Source organism: Thunnus maccoyii, chromosome 14, assembly GCF_910596095.1.
Source record: "Thunnus maccoyii chromosome 14, fThuMac1.1, whole genome shotgun sequence".
Classification (NCBI taxonomy): Eukaryota; Metazoa; Chordata; class Actinopteri; order Scombriformes; family Scombridae; genus Thunnus; species Thunnus maccoyii.
Genome location: NC_056546.1, coordinates 1,622,297 through 1,639,058, shown reverse-complemented (window position 1 = coordinate 1,639,058; position 16,762 = coordinate 1,622,297). Strand labels below are relative to the sequence as shown.

Sequence of the window (16,762 nt, the reverse complement as noted above, 5' to 3'; positions counted from 1 at the left end):
TTTGGTCCGTAAAATGGTGCAAAATGATCCGACCAACAGTCCAAAACCAAAATGATATTCAGTTTACTGTCATGTAACGACAAAGACAAGCTTCATGTTTTCAGTTGAGAAGCTGAAACCAACATTTTTTTTGGCATGTTTGCTTTAAAAAAACGACATAAAACAATTATTCAATTATCAAAAACACTGCAGATTAATTTTCTGTTGTTGCAGCTCTATATTAGAGGTTCGCTGGTTCAACAGCTGCAATGATTAGTCAATTAATCGATTAGTTGCCAACTATTCTGTTAACTGATTAATCGTTTTGAGTCATTTTTTAAGGAACAAAAAAGTCCAAATTCTCTGATTCTATGACAGTAAACTGAATATCTTTGTTTTGTGGACAAAAAAAGATATTTGAGGACGTCATCTTGGGTTTTCACAAACAGTGACTCACATTTTTCAACATTTTCTGAGCCAAAAAACTAATCAATTAATCAAGAAAACAATCAATCAATGGACAGATTAAATCATGAATGGTTAGTTGCAGCTCTGTGCTGGGTGCCGCGGGGAGCTTTTCCCCTCTCTGAGGACACAGATATTCGGGTGGTGAAATGATGGGTGGGGGGTCGGACTCTCCCCTGGGGGGGACAGCTGAGCTTCGTGACCTGAGCCCGGACCCGAGCATGCTTATATTTCACCAGGGAATTCCAGGCAGGTCAGTGGACAATATTAGAAGTGAAGGAGAGTCCTGGGTGTCCTGCAGGCCGCTGCAGCGCTGACGTCGCTCACAGCCGATACATGCTGTACTTTCTGACTGAACGACAAGCGCATCATGTCGAAGTGCACGCTGGAATCTGACAGTTTAATGTTTCTGCCTCTCTTATCAGCAGCCACACGGCTAATACTACAGGCCTGGATAATTCAACAATTCACTTTAAAATGGTGGGCCGGAGCACTTTCAGTGTTTTGTGTAATATGTTAAATCAGTTCTAGAGGTGCAACTTTGCTGGAAGAACCAGACAGTGAGCTGAAGTGTCAAAGGTCTCGCATACATCGACAGATAAAGTGTTTTCTGATAAGCAAAGCAGCATTCAAATGCAAACCGAGCTGATGTTCTCCTGCTCAGAGACACAAAGACAGGTGCTGCTGCTGGTGATGTGTTCACGCCGCTCAACGCCGCAGACTGACTGACCGGCCACAAAACATTTGGCAGCCGACTAAAATATTTGTTAAAACGGCTTAACAGGCAATAAAATGAGCTTATGAGGCTGAAAACCTCAAATCAGATTTACTGCAACAAGTTGCTGTTTCCAAGCAGATAAACCCAACTGACTGCTTCATCTGTTCAACAACTATAAACACTTACTGAAACAATTATTTAAGTAATTATCGCTCAAAACTGCAGAACATTCTCTGTTTTCAGTTTCTCAAATGTGATTTGTTGCTTTTCCATCTTTCATATTAGTGCATCTTTAGTAACAAATACTATTTTCATTATTGATTGATTGATCAGGTTATTAAAGGTCGAAATTATAAATTCCAGTCACAACTTCTAAGAGCACAAAGTGTCTTTAACTACATATTTAGTCTGACAGTAAAAAAAAGAAAAAAACTAGAAATATTCAAGTTACAATGCAGAGAGAAACATGAGCTGAAATGATCAATTGAATAATCAATCGACACATTCTTTAATTGTTTCAATTTTCAATGCAAACTATTTGCTGATTTCTGCAAATCAAATGTGAAGATGTTCTACTTTTCTTCATCAAATACGACAGTAAGGCTGCAACTAACGATTATTTCTGTTTTGTCTACAAAAATAGTGTAAAAGTGTCATTATAATTCATCAAAGTCTATAAATGTCTTGTTTTGTCTGACCAACAATACAAAAGTCCCCAAAATATTTCGTTTACTATCACGTATGACAAAGAAAAGCATCAAATCATCACATTTGAGAAGCTGAGACTTGCTAAACTTTTACCCTCAAAAAATGACATCAATCAATTATCAAAATGGTTACCTATTAATTCTCTATCAATCAACTAATCATTGCAGCTCTATATGATAGTAAACTGAATATCTTTGAGTTTGCGATTGGTAGTCGGACAAAACAAGACATTTTGAAGAAGTCACCTTAGCATCTGGGATATTTTAATCTCTCTTGATTTTCCAATATCCAGGGTTTGTGCAGGCTTCACTAAGGTAAGTTTAAGACTTTTAAAGACATTTTAATGGTCAAAGTATGAAATGTATCAATAAAAACCATTAATGATGATAAGACCTAGAATCATTTACCAAGTGCAATCTGAAATAAAGTTGGTTTATTTAAATTTATTTGACGTTTGTCATTAAGTCCTGGCAATCATAACAATCATTCCCAATAATATAACTAATTACTCATAAATCACCACCTGGACGCGGATAAGCAGCAGAAAACAATGGATGATTGGCTGGATACCATTAATATACAACACTAAAGCCAACTGTAATACATGAGAATTATAATTTATAATGTTTAAACATCAGACATTAATGATAAATTTACATGTGAGACTGAACAGTATAATCAGCTCCTCTGTTGCTTGGAAACCTTTCTGCACAGTTAACGTCCATCTGAAGCTTTTTATTTTTAACTTTAATTTATTCACTGAGAGGAAGCCTCTCTTTTGAGGAATACCCTGATCACATGCACACAGTTACACACATCCACAGTCTGACCAGCTGCAGCTCCAGTGAAGCGGTTGGAGTTAGAGGCCTTGCTCAAGGGCACGTCAGCGGCGGTAATGAGGCTGCTTTTACACTTTCCCCACCCAGATTTATCCTGCCGGTCCGGGGATTGAGCTCAGTTCTCCAACCTTTAGGCCACCACTGCCCCACAAAGTACATACTACATTTAACTACAGTCTATTATATTCGACTTATCTTAACGATTGTCCATTTTAAAAATAGATGTCAGTGCTGCAGCGCTTTCATTACGACAAACTGCAGTTTCCAGACCAGACGACGCCTCTCGGCTGGTTTTAAACACAACCGGAGGATATTTAGACACAGAATTAATCAGAAACCGCAGGACTGGTTCATTTTCTGGAAGCTTCGTGTTTATGGAGCAGACATGTGGGCGTTCGCAGTTAGCTGACAGCTAGCTGTCCCTGCGTTATCAGACGGCACAGGATGCTAACTCGATGCTAGCTCTGTTAGCCGACACGGTGGCGTTAACGACAGCGGCGGTGGCCGGTAGTTTTTGGTCGTTAGAGCCATTGTGTGCATGTAAAGACACGGACCGAGCAGCCAACATGACAGGAGGAGGAGGAGGAGGAGGAGGAGGAGGTCCAAATGTGGCCGCCTGGCTACATATGGTAGCAGGCGTGCTAGCTCCACCGGAGCCTGGCTAAAAATAGACCGCATCACAGTGAGCTAAACACGGGCCGCTGATCCCGTTTTACCCGCTGTGTTTTAACCTCCAGCATCCTCCTCTCTCTCTTTAACACGACCCCGAAGTGTTTAAATATCCTCCCCAGGATGCCGTCTGACAGCGGCGTCCTCACCAGCAGGGGAACCGTTACACCGTCCGGCATGACCTCCGCAGGCGGCCCGGTCCTCCCTCCACCCTCCCCAGGCTGACCGCGGCCGTTCTCTCGGTGCTCATGCAAACATAAAGCCGGTCATAAACGTGACATAACGCTACGCAAATGCGGCATGTAATCGAGGCAAGAGACGGTCGGTAAACAAAAGATTATAACCAGACTAACCCTGTTTGGCGTCCATCTTGAACCTCCACTAAGCAGCAGCAGCTCGGCGGCTCCGCCTGACGACGTGAGACAGGAGGGGAGAGAGAGAGAGACAGAGAGGCCGGAGATAGAGACAGACAGGCGGGGAGAGAGACAGAGAAACAGGCCGAGAGAGAGAGAGAGAGAGAGAGAGAGATAGACAGGCGGAGAGAGAGGCGGACATGCGCAGCTCCGCCTCTCAATGTGGATGGACGCTGATTACTACACGAGGAGTGTAACGAGTTCACAGGTGGAAGAAGTACTCAGACCCTTTACTGCAGTAAAAGTACATAAGTATTATGAGCTTGATGTAGTTAAAGTATTGCAGTAAAAGTAGTGGTTTGGTCCCTCTGACTGATATATTATTATATATGACATCATTAGATTATTAATAGTGAAGCATCAGTGTTAGAGCAGCATGTTACTGTTGTAGCTGCTGGAGGTGGAGCTAGTTTACACTACTTTATATACAGTTAGCTAGTTTAGTCCAGTGGTTCCCAACCTAGGGGTCGGGCCCCTCCAAAGGGTCAGCAGATAAATCTGAGGGGTGGTGAGATGATTAATGGGAGAGGAAAGAAGAAAAAACAAAGTTCTGATACACAAATCTGTTTTCAGTTTTTGGACTTTTTCTCTAATCTTTGATTTTTGCTGAAATATTGGATCATTTGAACATTTATTGAAATGAAAGCATGTGAGAAGTTTAGAGGGAAAAATCACTATTTGGTGGAGCTGTTAACAACTCATAGACATGTGAAATGTGACCCCGACTACACACTGCTTTTTGTAAGACGTCAAAAGCCAAAAAGGTTGGAAACCACTGGTTTCATCTTTAACAATGTGTTGTATTTTAAAAGCTTGTTATATTATCCATTGTGTCAAATCTTCATCTGAAAAGTAACTAAAGCTGTCAAATAAATGTAGTGGAGTAGAAAGTACAATATTTCCCTCTGAAATGTAGAAAGTAGCATCACATGGAAATACTCAAGTAAAGGACAAATACCTCAATATTGTAGTTAAGTACAGTAGTTGAGTAAATGTACTTAGTTACTTTCCACCACTGAATGCAATAATTTTTGCAAATATAACACATCACACCTTTAACTTCATGATGTAAACTGAAGAGTGAAAATTAAAGGACAGATTCACAATTTTTCAAGTGTGTCTTAAACCAGCAGTCAGGTGTCTGTAATCATTCCTCCTGTTCATACTGGATATTGAAAGATCCTTCAAATGTGCTTTCAATGGAAGTGATGGAGGCCAAAATCCACAGTGTGTCCACACAGTCATTTAAAAGTCTGTGTGAAGCTTCTATTCAGCTTCAGCAGTCTGAGTTAGTCATATCAAGTGGATATCTGACACATTTACAGTCTTTTAGCATCAAGTTCCCTCTTTGTGTTTCCTCGGACAGTGTTTCCCTGTTGAGCAGCAGGTGGAAGTATTGAGGGACTTATGTATAAGTGTATTATGAAGGGATCTTCTGATGGTCAGTATGAACAGGAGGACTCTCAGGAAGGAAGGAACTGTAATTTGCTATTAGAGTAGTAATTTGGTGCACTTACAGTTAATCAATTCCAATTAATTGCCTGTGTATCTTAGAGAATATCGCACTAAACATGCTAAATGTAAAATGCGTCTACAGGCATCAACACAACTTTAGCTTTACTTACTTTTTCACTTTTAAAATGTATTTCTGAGAACAAAAAAAATCAAATAACTGTCAGAATTAGTGGTTATTGTTTGATAAATAAACAGTCGTCTTTATGTTCTTGTACACTAGTTGTAGACTTTGCTACCGATTCATGACGAGACTCTCGTGTCCTTTATGACTGACTGCACAATAAAACACAAAACCTCCTTTATGATCCTTTCCACACATAACTGATACTGACAAACATGTGAGTTCAGAGTAGTCTCCACCTTAAACATCACAACTCCACCGGTATTTGAGCTGAATTTAGATTTAGGTGTAGACGCTTAGTGATGCTGCAGAGCGTTCAAAGTTCAACGGAGGCCTGCGGACGCATGTATCTGTGTGAAAGGGCGTCTCTTATCATGAAGAAATGGGTTTTCTAATAAGGATTATGACAGCAGGAGGAGGAGGAGGAGGAGGATGATGAGGAGGAGCGTTGCATAACCGGGCTGTAAAAGGACAACAAGGCTCCAGAAATGCCAAGCAGAACAGATAAAAGTCAGGGATTCAAACCGACCCACTGATATGGAAGAAACAGATCAAGAGATCTGCTGAAGTTTTAAAAAATGAAAAAATCCATGTAAGGAACTAGAAGCTGTCAGCTGAGAGAGCTGCAGTCCAAACACACAGAGACAGGCTTCAATAGAGCTGATTTTTCTCTGTATATTAATTATATGATATTAAGGCTGCAACTAACAAATTCAATGACTATTTTTCTCAATTAATCAATTAGTTATTTAGTCTCTAAAACCTCCAGAAGTAGTGAAAACGACTTGAAGCCACCAAAGTAACGTGTGATGCTTTCCAAGTGCTGATGAAGCAAATCTGCTACTGAACACTCAGAGCATCTCAGTGACCTCACTGCAGCTGCAACTCAACATTATTTTCATTATCAATTAACTGTTCGTCTATAAAAATTCAGAAAATACTGAAAAAATGCTCGTTTCAGATATTCAGTTTACTGTCATATACGACACAGAAAAGCTCGTAATCGTCACCTTTGAGAAACAACAACAAGCAATTATGTCATTTTTCCTTTAAAAAAAATGACTATTCAATTATGAAGATAGTTGCTGATCAATTTTCTGTCTGATCATTGCAGCTCTAGACTTCAGCGGGGAGACGGTGAGTCATTCTGCCCGAGAAAAACATGCAAGAGGTCAAAAAGATGATGATGATGATGTTCTTCATTTCTTCAGATGGATTACACTCTGTGCAGTCTGACTTGCAACATAAAGTTATTTCACTACTATTGCAAACACACAGTCTCGACCACACACACACACACACACACACACCAAATAGTGCTTAGTCACAGTGCGACTCGGCCTCGTAGCGTCGCACACAAACCCTCCTGACAGCCTGACGGGAGACACGGCAGCTTCTCTCAGTCGTGCAGCGAACACGTTCCGCCGCTTCGTGAAGCTCGCTCGTTACCGGCTCGTCTCCCTCCTGAGTGACGGCTGGATGAACAGAGCCGAGCTGACACTCTGTTATGAAGCGCACACACAGCACACAAAAGGCTTCGGTGTGGAGATGTGAAGCGACAGCCGCACGGCGGCCTCAGATGATGAAACAACAACGGGACACATGATGATCAGCAGACAGATAACATATGTTGACGCTGACAGTCTACATACACTACGCATCCCAGGACTCTTTATTCACTTCAGCTGCTTTCAGCTTCTCAAACGTCATAATTTAATGATTTTCTTTGTCATAAATGACAGTAAACTGAATTAGAGCTGCAATGATTAGTTACCAACTATTCGAATCATTGATTAATCGTTTTGAGGAGTTTTTTTAAGAAGAAAATGTCCAAATTCTCTGATTCCAGCTTCTCAAATGTGAATATTAACTGGTTTATTTAGTCCTCTATAACAGTAAATTGATTGATTTTTATTGGACGATTTCATTTTAAAAACACCAGATCTGCCAAAGTATTGAATAATTATATAAAACAACACAACAATAGTCCAGAGTGTTATTTCCACTGTTATTAACCTGAATATAATAAACTGAAACTTGTGCAGGCGGTGAGAACAAGATGACTGAGTTGAATGTTTAGTACTTTAATATGATGGTTCCTCTCAATCAATCAATCAATATAAAGTGAATATCTTTGGGTTTTTTGCACAAGGCATCTCTTCAACTTCTTGTTTTGTCCAACAAACATCCAAAAATATTCAGTTTACTTTAATTCATGAGAAGGAAAAGAAACATGTGAGAAGCTGGAACCATGAAAACGTTTAAACTGATCAACATGTGTAAACTGAGTGAACAGGTAATATTCGGTTCCAGCAGTCTGACTCTACGACACATGTGGCAGGAACATAATCTGTGTTTCACTCTAGAAAAACACTGAACATGTCGGTTTGTTTATCACCGTTACCTGTGCAGAAACCTCACAGCTCCGCTCTCTGACTCTCCTCCAGCTCATTAGCATATCCCCCGCCACGCTAGCCAATCATTAAACTGCCAGCTAACGTCACTCGGCTCACACATCCCCTCCTCCTCCTCCTCCTCCTCCTCCCTCCACTTCTTCCTCTCTGCTGTCTACCTTTGGTCACACTGGCTGACTGGCTGGCTGACTGTCCAAAGGTCCCCCCCCGTCTCTGCCAGAAAATGGCCCGGAGCCGCTGCAGTTGCCCAAGGACGAGACCTTAACGGAAAAATTCTGCAATCATGCGTCTCGGTTGTCAGAGCCTCTCGGTATCTGTCGAGGTAGTCACAATCAGAAAGTCTAAGATAGCTCTTACATGAAAAAGTTCACATCTTAAACCTTGATTTTCAATATTCATACATGTCTTGTATATATATATATATTTTTTAAATCTCACGTCTGAAAGTTTCCAAGCTGCGTTTGAATCGACGGAGCCAGCAGAGGGACTGAAAGTGCTGCAATGTGTATTAACAATCAATCCACATATGATGAGAAACAACCTAAAACATGCATTTCAGCGGACAAAACATACACATCATGACTGCATAAGAAGTCATTTTAAATTTAAAAAAAAAAAAAAGCATTTTGCAGGATGTTTCTCCTTAAAGCACCTTGCAGCAGCGAACACCCTGCTAGCGGTGTCAGCGTCCTGCTCACCTCACAGCGGAGGAAACGTCTAAACCAGCCCAAAAGAAACACACAGAAAAGGTAAAAGCTGGAGGTGTACCCTGTTCTTTCCAGTGCTTTGCGGCAGCCTCGCGCTCCTTTGTGTCCACAGAGTTGTTCTCCATGCTGTCCGATCAGCAAACACACATTCCAGGAAGAGAGGGACCAGCAGAGGCAGTAAGTGTGTGTGTGTGTGTGTGGTGTGTGTGTGTGTGTGTTCGGCTGCAGGAGGAGGAAGAGGAAGAGGAGGAAGAAGAAGAAGAAGAAGAAGAAGAGGGAGGGAGGGGAGAACCTGAGCGAGGCTTCCTCTGGAGGAGACGACTGCAGAGAGCGAATCAACCGTCAGCTGACTGTCTGCTGCTAGCGCTCTGACGCAGCAACTATAAACGTCTCCGCCTCCCCCCCTCCCTCCCTCCCTCCCTCCCTCCCTCCCCCCTCCTGGCAAGCTCCCCCTCTCCCCCCCCCCCCTCCCCCTCCCAAACTGATCTTACACTTTCCCCTCCTTTCTCCTTCCAACTTCAACCCTCCTTTTCCTTTCCCTTCGTCATCCTCCTCCTCCTCCTCCCCCACCACCAGCTTTCTCAGATCTGCTGACACAGCAGTGACACGGAGCAGATGAATGATTTCTGTCTGTCTGTTTAAAACTGATTAATTCAGTTGATGCTTCCAGGCTCAGTGTAATACAACAACTAAACAACAACTACAGATCTCTCTGGAAACATAAACCTGACAAATATATAAAGCACGACAGGCCGCTTCCAAAAATTCACCACTGAACTACACATACAGCTCATTTTAAACCCTTTAGAGCCTGATCTCTGCAATTAATGTCAACATTCCTCCTCAAGGTCGTAACTCAGACACATCTAAAACACACAGACACGTATTTTTAGACTCAATGTGACTTAAACTTCCCGAGGATATCATTATGTCTAATGTCCATCACGATTAAACATCCATCAATCTGCTCGGAAATCAGAAGGAAAAAAAAATTAGCTGCTAACAGCTGATTCAGCATATTTTTTAATTTGTAGGCTAAAAAAACAATGTAGTTTTGAGTAGCTGGCATCAAATGGTCCAAATCAGGACAATAATTTCATTGTTTATTCTATAAAATATTAGATTATGAAAGTGAATCCAAGGTGAAGCTTCAAACGTCCAACAAACTTTCCCAAAAACAAAAAAAAAACAGCAAGTCATGGTCTTCTTTGATTTAAATTTACATTCATTAGTTTTTGCACGTTCTTGTTCACAATGTTTGAACATTTAACATTTGAGAACTTTGACTTCTTTTATCAAAGGAAAACAGGGTTTTGTAGAAAATATATTTCTTCATGAACGTTTTTGTTTTGTGTCAGCACTGAAATGAAGATATTGGCACAAAAATATTGAAAGATTTGAAATGAATTCTGCCTCAATAATCTGCTAAAGTGGTTTAAACCTTCCAGGCGCCGTTGCTGTTGCGAATAAGGTGGTTTAGGAATAACAAACACCAGTTAATGCTTGATTTTCTGCCAGAGAAGCAGATTATTGAGCTGCTGCTAATGATTACTGGGTGTTTATTTGAAGTGAAGAAAAAACCAGTTTGACACCAAACAGAATCTAGCAGACAGAAATCCATCCTCAGATGCTTTTACATGAGCAGAGCGGTAGTCACCCAGTTCTCCCACTAGAGGGCACAATAACAGTATTTTCTGTGATCCCTCTTGTTAGGTGTGTTATTGGATTGATTCTCTCTTTGACACAGTCGGCTGCTGTTCTCCTTCAGCTCCATTATTAGCTGATATGTGTTTACATTTTGTCAAACAGTCTTCATTAAAAGTCATGTGAATCAGCTGTTAGCAGGATGTACTCATGTTCTCAGCAGAGTGGATTTATGGTTATTAGAGGTAACGATATCCTCAGGAAGTGTAAGTCACGCTGAATGCTATCAGTATATGTTCAGATTTGAGTTATGACTCAGAGAAGGAGGACGACGACTTTGGACTCTGAGGTCTACACACAGAGACGTCTGAATTCATACATGTATGTATGTCTGGTGACCTGTCAGGTTTGGTCTGACCACAGCGACCACCGTCCTGATATCAGTTTCCTCCTGTGATGACCTACTGGCTCTCTTATCATCTGATGCCTCAGTTTACGAAACCGAAGGCTAAAATAACGTGATTTCAGTGTCGAAAGAGGTAATTATGTAAAAAGGAAAGTGCAAAGTTTGTCACAGTGACCTTTCACCTTGATCTCTACAGCGTGAGTACACTGCTGATGTAATCTAGTGTGGGAATGACACACACACCCGAGACGTTATCTAGATAAACCAGTAGACGACAACTATGGCTTTAAAATCTGAATCTTTTACATATAACTGGATGAATTTCATCGACTGCGTTTCCTCTCTTCATCATAACAGAGTCATTAAAGCAGAAGCTGCATGACTTCATCTCCAGCTGCTCGTCTTGTGAAATTATCAAACTGTGTTAATGAAATAACATTTGAAAATAGAATTATCAAATTTCTGATGAGCTAATTTTCTATGAAATCCTCCCCCGCCGCATCAGTCAAACGGCTAATTTTCTAACAAACCACAGAATGAAATTAAGTTTGCAACCTCTCATCTCATTTTCACCAGACGTCACGCAGCGTTAAGAGGCCAGAATACTCGCTCAACGAGCTACGAGCGAGCAGATCACTGTTGGTTTGACTCGGCCCATGAGATTTGTTGACAATAAGAAAATCTCTCTCTTAGATAAAACTGATCCCGCCCGCCGAGTCTCCTCCCAGACTGAAGGTGCAGCCGCTGTGTGTTCACATCCCAGCGCTGCACCTCAAGTTGTATAACGAAGAATGTTTGCTGAGTGGTTTCTGGGTCGGAGAACCCTTTGTGGACTTGCCAGTGTCGCAATGCAGGGAGGAGGAGGAGGCTTTAATTAACAGGAGATCCCTCCAACACACACACACAGTTAAAGCCTCAGCAGCTTGTCCCAAAGAGCAAAGTCCTGCTGCTCTAGTTACACAGTGGCTGTCTGCTCTGAATGTATGTAACACTATGTGTGTGTGTGTGTGTGTGTGTGTGTGTTAACGGATCAATATCAGTTTAAATAAAACTGAGTCATCTATTAAAATGAAGACTAAGCTGTGTTGTCTTCAGAGAGACAGCAGAGCCTCGGGGGCGATTCATCACTTTCTAAAAGCCCTGCAGGAGGCAGCTCTGCATCTGTCTGATAAATTATCAAACAGCCACTTACTTCACTGAAATAACGTTACAGTTGCAGTTTTATGCTCAGATAATTACCTCAGGGTACGATAAAGACGTACCACAAACACTAGGTTTTACAGATCTGGAGAGGGGTTTTTTTTTCCTCACGTTGAAACACTCGATTCTTTATCATCATCGCTTGTGCGATTTAGTGCAGAAAGCTGCCCTGATATTAGAGGACGTGATAGCAGCCTCATTAAGGTTATCAATAGGATTATTTCTGTCACTTTTTCATTATCATAACTTACGTCCACAAGAGAGGGAATCCCCCCAAAAAGTTCAAGGCACACTGCTTTTTTTAAAGTACTAAAAATTAAAAAGTTGACAAGATAAATTCAAATGTATTTACTGCACCCGAATCTTCCTCAGGGATTTATTTTCATTATCACTAAATCTTTTTTCAATTAATTATTTAATGTCTTTAAACAGCATTTACTGCACCACTTCAACACAAAATGTCACGCTTGGACCAGTGTATTCCAGGAAACCTTAATCTGTCAATTTCTTATATAAAACCCAATTAAAATGAACATTTTTAAATACATTTTGGTTCAACGGCCTTGTAGGAGCCATATTAAGTTGTATGTCTATATTTATGTTTATATTTATTTGGCCTAATTATTTTGTGTTTATATGTTGTGGGCAATCCTGGAACAACATCAGTAAACTGTGAAGAAACTGTGATCACCACTATGGATCTCACAGCAGCAGCCCCTCAGTGTTTAATAGAGGAGTAACGGTACGTGTATTCGTCCTGAAGCGTTCGGTACGGGATGTTTGCTTCAGTAAGCGACTTTCCTGTTCGGTATACTCTGTGACCTAAACAATTACTGTCATAATAGTTAACAAGCTGACAAACGAGAGACCCGAGCTGGACGACCCTCCCATGACACCGACAGAGTGCAACACTATTATTAAAATATGTGCTGTCTTCCTTGTATTTAAACGATATCAGGTCTCCCCCTCCCCTCTCTGTGACGGTCAGCTATTCACTCCACCTGAGTGAAACCGTTCAGAACGACCAACGTGGTCAGACAGCACGTCGTAAGAACCGACTCCGAACGACCACAAATTAGCTGTCAGCAGGTGAACAGAAATCTGGTTTACTTTTTCCACACAACTAAAGTGTTTCACTAATAGTTACGCCCGATACGCCATTGTTGTATGTTAACATTTTTAAAATGAAAGGACCAAATTGTTATTTTCTATCTTTCTTTTTTTTCCTGCTGTACTGATAACGTACCGAATCATGAGCCCAAAACTGAGGTACATACTGAACAGTGAATTTTGTGTACCATTAAAATGAGATTGAATACCATAAATCAAACCAGGAGCCACAGGGTGTGGCTGGTAGCTCTGTATGTATATATATATATTTTATATATATATGTGGGTGGGTGTTGGGGTCTATAAGGTGGTCTTGGGTTTCAGATTGGCATCCTGAGTTATTTCCAGAGAAGAGAGAAGCTAAACTGACAGCAAGGTAATTTAATTCCACAGAGCAAAAACGCTCCGTCAGCAAACAAAAACGCCTTAACGACTTAAACGCAAGTCTGTATCCTATGACTTCTCATTCCAGCTCATTGTGCATCTAATATCTTGAACGGTATTTGTACTTTTTATGAAATGGGCAATAAAAATGTTTCATGTTTTCACCAGAACTGAAATAAAAATCAAGCCTAATACATTTTACTTACCGCATCTTAAGAACTTAAAAAAAATGAAGGCTTAGTTACATAGAAGGGATGTGTTATTCTCATGAGACAAAAATGCACAAAATGCAGCAAAAAGCAAAAGTTGAACCACACAAATTAAAAAAAGACGTCACAAAATGCAAGGGTTAATTTTCAAAGAAAATGCAAAAAAAAATAAGGGTTGATGCAAGAAAGGAAAGGTGACACCAAGGGAGAAAGTGATGGGTGGGATCTAAAGTAAATACTGGCTGCTGGTTGGTTGGTTGGGAGAAAATAACTGAGGAGAACGAAAGAGTGATGATGAAAATTATGCCGATGAACATGGAAGTGCCAGTGAAAACTGAGGAGGATGTAGGGGGATGGTTTTCCATGCCGGGACTGTTTTATTTTACCTGCTTTTATGTTCACGTTTGGCATCTTAAACACTTTTCCACCCTCCACACTCTTCTTAGCGACCGCCTCTTCTGGTTTGCGGACAGGGGAATGGACGAGCGGGGATACTTGGGGTGGGGGCTGTTGAATGTCGAGCTTCTCCAGCTCTGCCTTGCTCTTCTGAGGGGAGGCCTGGGTGAGGAGGCGGTAGGAGCTCTGACTTGCAGCTTCTTCTTCAACTTCAGGGGGTGGGGAGACTTTTGTGGGAGAAACTGGAGCCACATCCTTCTGCTCGAAGCTTAGATCATCATCCATGGAGAGCTCTGGGACCTTGGAGGAGGCAAACTTGGAGGTATCAAGAGCCTCGAGAAACTCATCGATAACACCCCTGGGAGGTCTCTCAATGAACTCGAACTCCTCAGATGAGACTTCATGCTCGGAGATCTCCTCAGCCACCTCTGGCTCCTCCACCTCCATCTTCAGGTCGGTCTTCTCTGTTTCCACCTGGAAGCTGGCAGGGTTCTTAGCCATAGCTTCCAGGACTGGAGACAGTGAGTCTGCTGTTGGTGACTCAGAATCTGAATCCTCAGCGGGGGTCTTTTTGCTCTGGAAGTCAAGTGGCTCAAACTTTTCGGTCATTTTGGGAGAATCGTGGCTTGAAAACCAATCTTTCTGCTCGATCTTGACAGGTTCCTCTTCTTTGACCTTAGTTGGAGTGGTTTCTTCTGCCTCTTTGACAAGATCAAATGCACCAAAGCTTTTGTCATCTTCAACTTTTCCTTTGTCGGACGCTTTCACCTCCATCTCCTCGGCCATCTCCTTCAGCAGGGACACTTTAGCATCAAAAGCAAACGGGTTGTTAGCCGACAGATTAATTGGAGGGTTGGGCGACTCCATCATCCTCCGCTCAAGAATGGGGCTCTGCTCCTCCGGGCTTCCCTCAGATGAGCCAGAGTCGATTTTCTCAGGGTTGAGCGGGGAAGACTTCAGGATGTCTGGAAGTGATGGCGGCAGAGCAGAATCCTCCTCTTCCTCTTCATCATCGTCTTTAAGACCAGATGAGAATTGACTCACTGACTGCATAAGCGTGTCAGTGGCCATCTTGCCTGTCTCAAATGTTTTCTCGTCATCTAAGAAAGATGGAGGACTGTCCTGGGATTCTCCAGACTGCCCGTATTGGACCAGATCCGGAGTTGGACTCTCAGACATTTTAGTGGCACTGCTGTCGGACTTGGAGTCTCCAAAATGGGAGTAGCCGCTGTCCGCCAGTGGGGAATAACCCTCAAATGGGTTACTATTCTTCTTCACCTCGTACATCAAGTCATCATCTTCATCAGACTGGTTGCCGTGCAGGTCTGGCTCGTACCTGGAGGAGCTAATGGGGGCTGTGTCCTTGGAGAAGGAATCCATGGAGACCTTGGAGTTGTCTTGAGATGATAGGAATGTTGAATCCCAGTGCTCTGTTGGGTTAGAGGAGGCAAGGTGAGACTCAGGGACCATCATCTGGGGGGTCACAGGGGAGGGGCCAGTGGAGGACCTGTCTGAGCTAACCAGCTTCTCCTCAGGTGAAAAGGAAACTCCGCTGTCTTCACACGGATTATGAGGCCCTGGGTCTTTCCCTAAACTCAGGTAAGGACCAGCTAATGGATCTAGAAGATCCTCCTTATTCTTACTACGGCCTGGTCCAGAGTCACCCTCTTCACCCTCCCAAGGCATGTCCTTGGAGTGAGTAGTGGGGGGTTCAGTAGAGAAGGAGCCCAGGGGTCCAGCAGATCCTGAAGAAGGGGGCTGGTTGGGACTCTCGGTCAGAGAGAGCTCCTCCAGAGAGTCGGGGGAGTGAAGAGGGGAGAGAGGAGAGATGGGAGCAGGGGAATCACCCTTCTGCCCAAATGCTTGAGTAGAAAGGGAGGAGGAAGAATGCAATACAGCACATATCAAAGACATACTCCATTCCTTACAGTGCCCACCATACCTGGGTAGAACCGTTACTGAAAACATTTTGAAGAAGGTAGGAGATAAAGACCAGACAAGTGCTGCTAAAAGGTTGGCTGTGGCTGGTAGACAGTTCACACACAGTTTGGTAAATGACTAACTAGTTTTGTATAAAAAGCCAGCAAGCTGATAATATAATGACATAGCCATCTGCCTGACAAAGGGGCCACCCGATAAGAAAAACATACTTTTTAAAATTTTAAACAAATACTGAGTCTAATATTTGCACTGTTTATTAAAAGCACTATCGACTAGTGGCGACAACATACTACAAACCCTGTGCACTACACAGTTCACAAATCACTACAGCAGTCCTGCTCCTGGGGAGCCATAACAACTAAATTACATGGGTTCAACCAATCAAGAGTGGGTGAACACACCTAATTTAGCTAGTTAGGCCTAGATGTAGAGTAGAGCGGGAAGAGATGGAAAGTAAGCAGAGCCGGGGGTCATCAGGAGAGGACGTCAAGGGTGCTTTCAGGTAAAACTTCACCTACTTGCAGGGGCATGGAGAAGGGAAGGCGGTCTTTAAGAATAAAAAAATTCAGCAACATTTGTAGTATTAAGTACAACTTTATGGTCAGACTGATGCATTTTGGCTTGTGGCCTTCATCAGAGTCAAGTCTTAAACTTGATGAAGGCCGCAAACCAAAACACATCAGTCTGACAATATATTTGTTCTCAATACAACAAATGGTGCTGGAGTTTTTACCCTTTAAAAAAAGAACCCCAAAAGCAGGACTGAGAACTGCTCTAGAGTGGAGTTACTCTTTAAAAAGGCGTTCGTAGTTCTGGCTATTTGGTATTTCTGTCAGTTATGCTAACATTTTACTATGACACTAAGTTAATGCTGAGATTTGGAAATGTGGGGATATTACGACATTGCTCAAACAGAGCCCAGTA

At 42.2% G+C, this 16,762-nt stretch overlaps 1 protein-coding gene across 6 annotated transcripts in view; it reads right to left on the bottom strand.

The window, feature by feature from the left end:
* The window catches only part of LOC121911184 (reticulon-4-like), a 41,321-nt gene that overhangs the window by 11,684 nt on the left and 12,875 nt on the right, over window positions 1-16,762 (bottom strand). Inside the window, exon 3 of one of the 6 annotated variants that reach the window (XM_042432444.1) lies at window positions 13,888-15,759. The exons of 2 other annotated variants lie outside the window; for them this stretch is intronic. In XM_042432444.1, the coding sequence (XP_042288378.1) occupies window positions 13,888-15,759 (1,872 nt within the window). Of the gene's footprint in view, window positions 1-3,731; window positions 3,885-8,609; window positions 8,762-13,442; window positions 15,760-16,762 lie in introns of those variants that run through there. 3 more of the 6 variants (XM_042432442.1, XM_042432443.1, XM_042432439.1) reach the window with 3 other exon arrangements.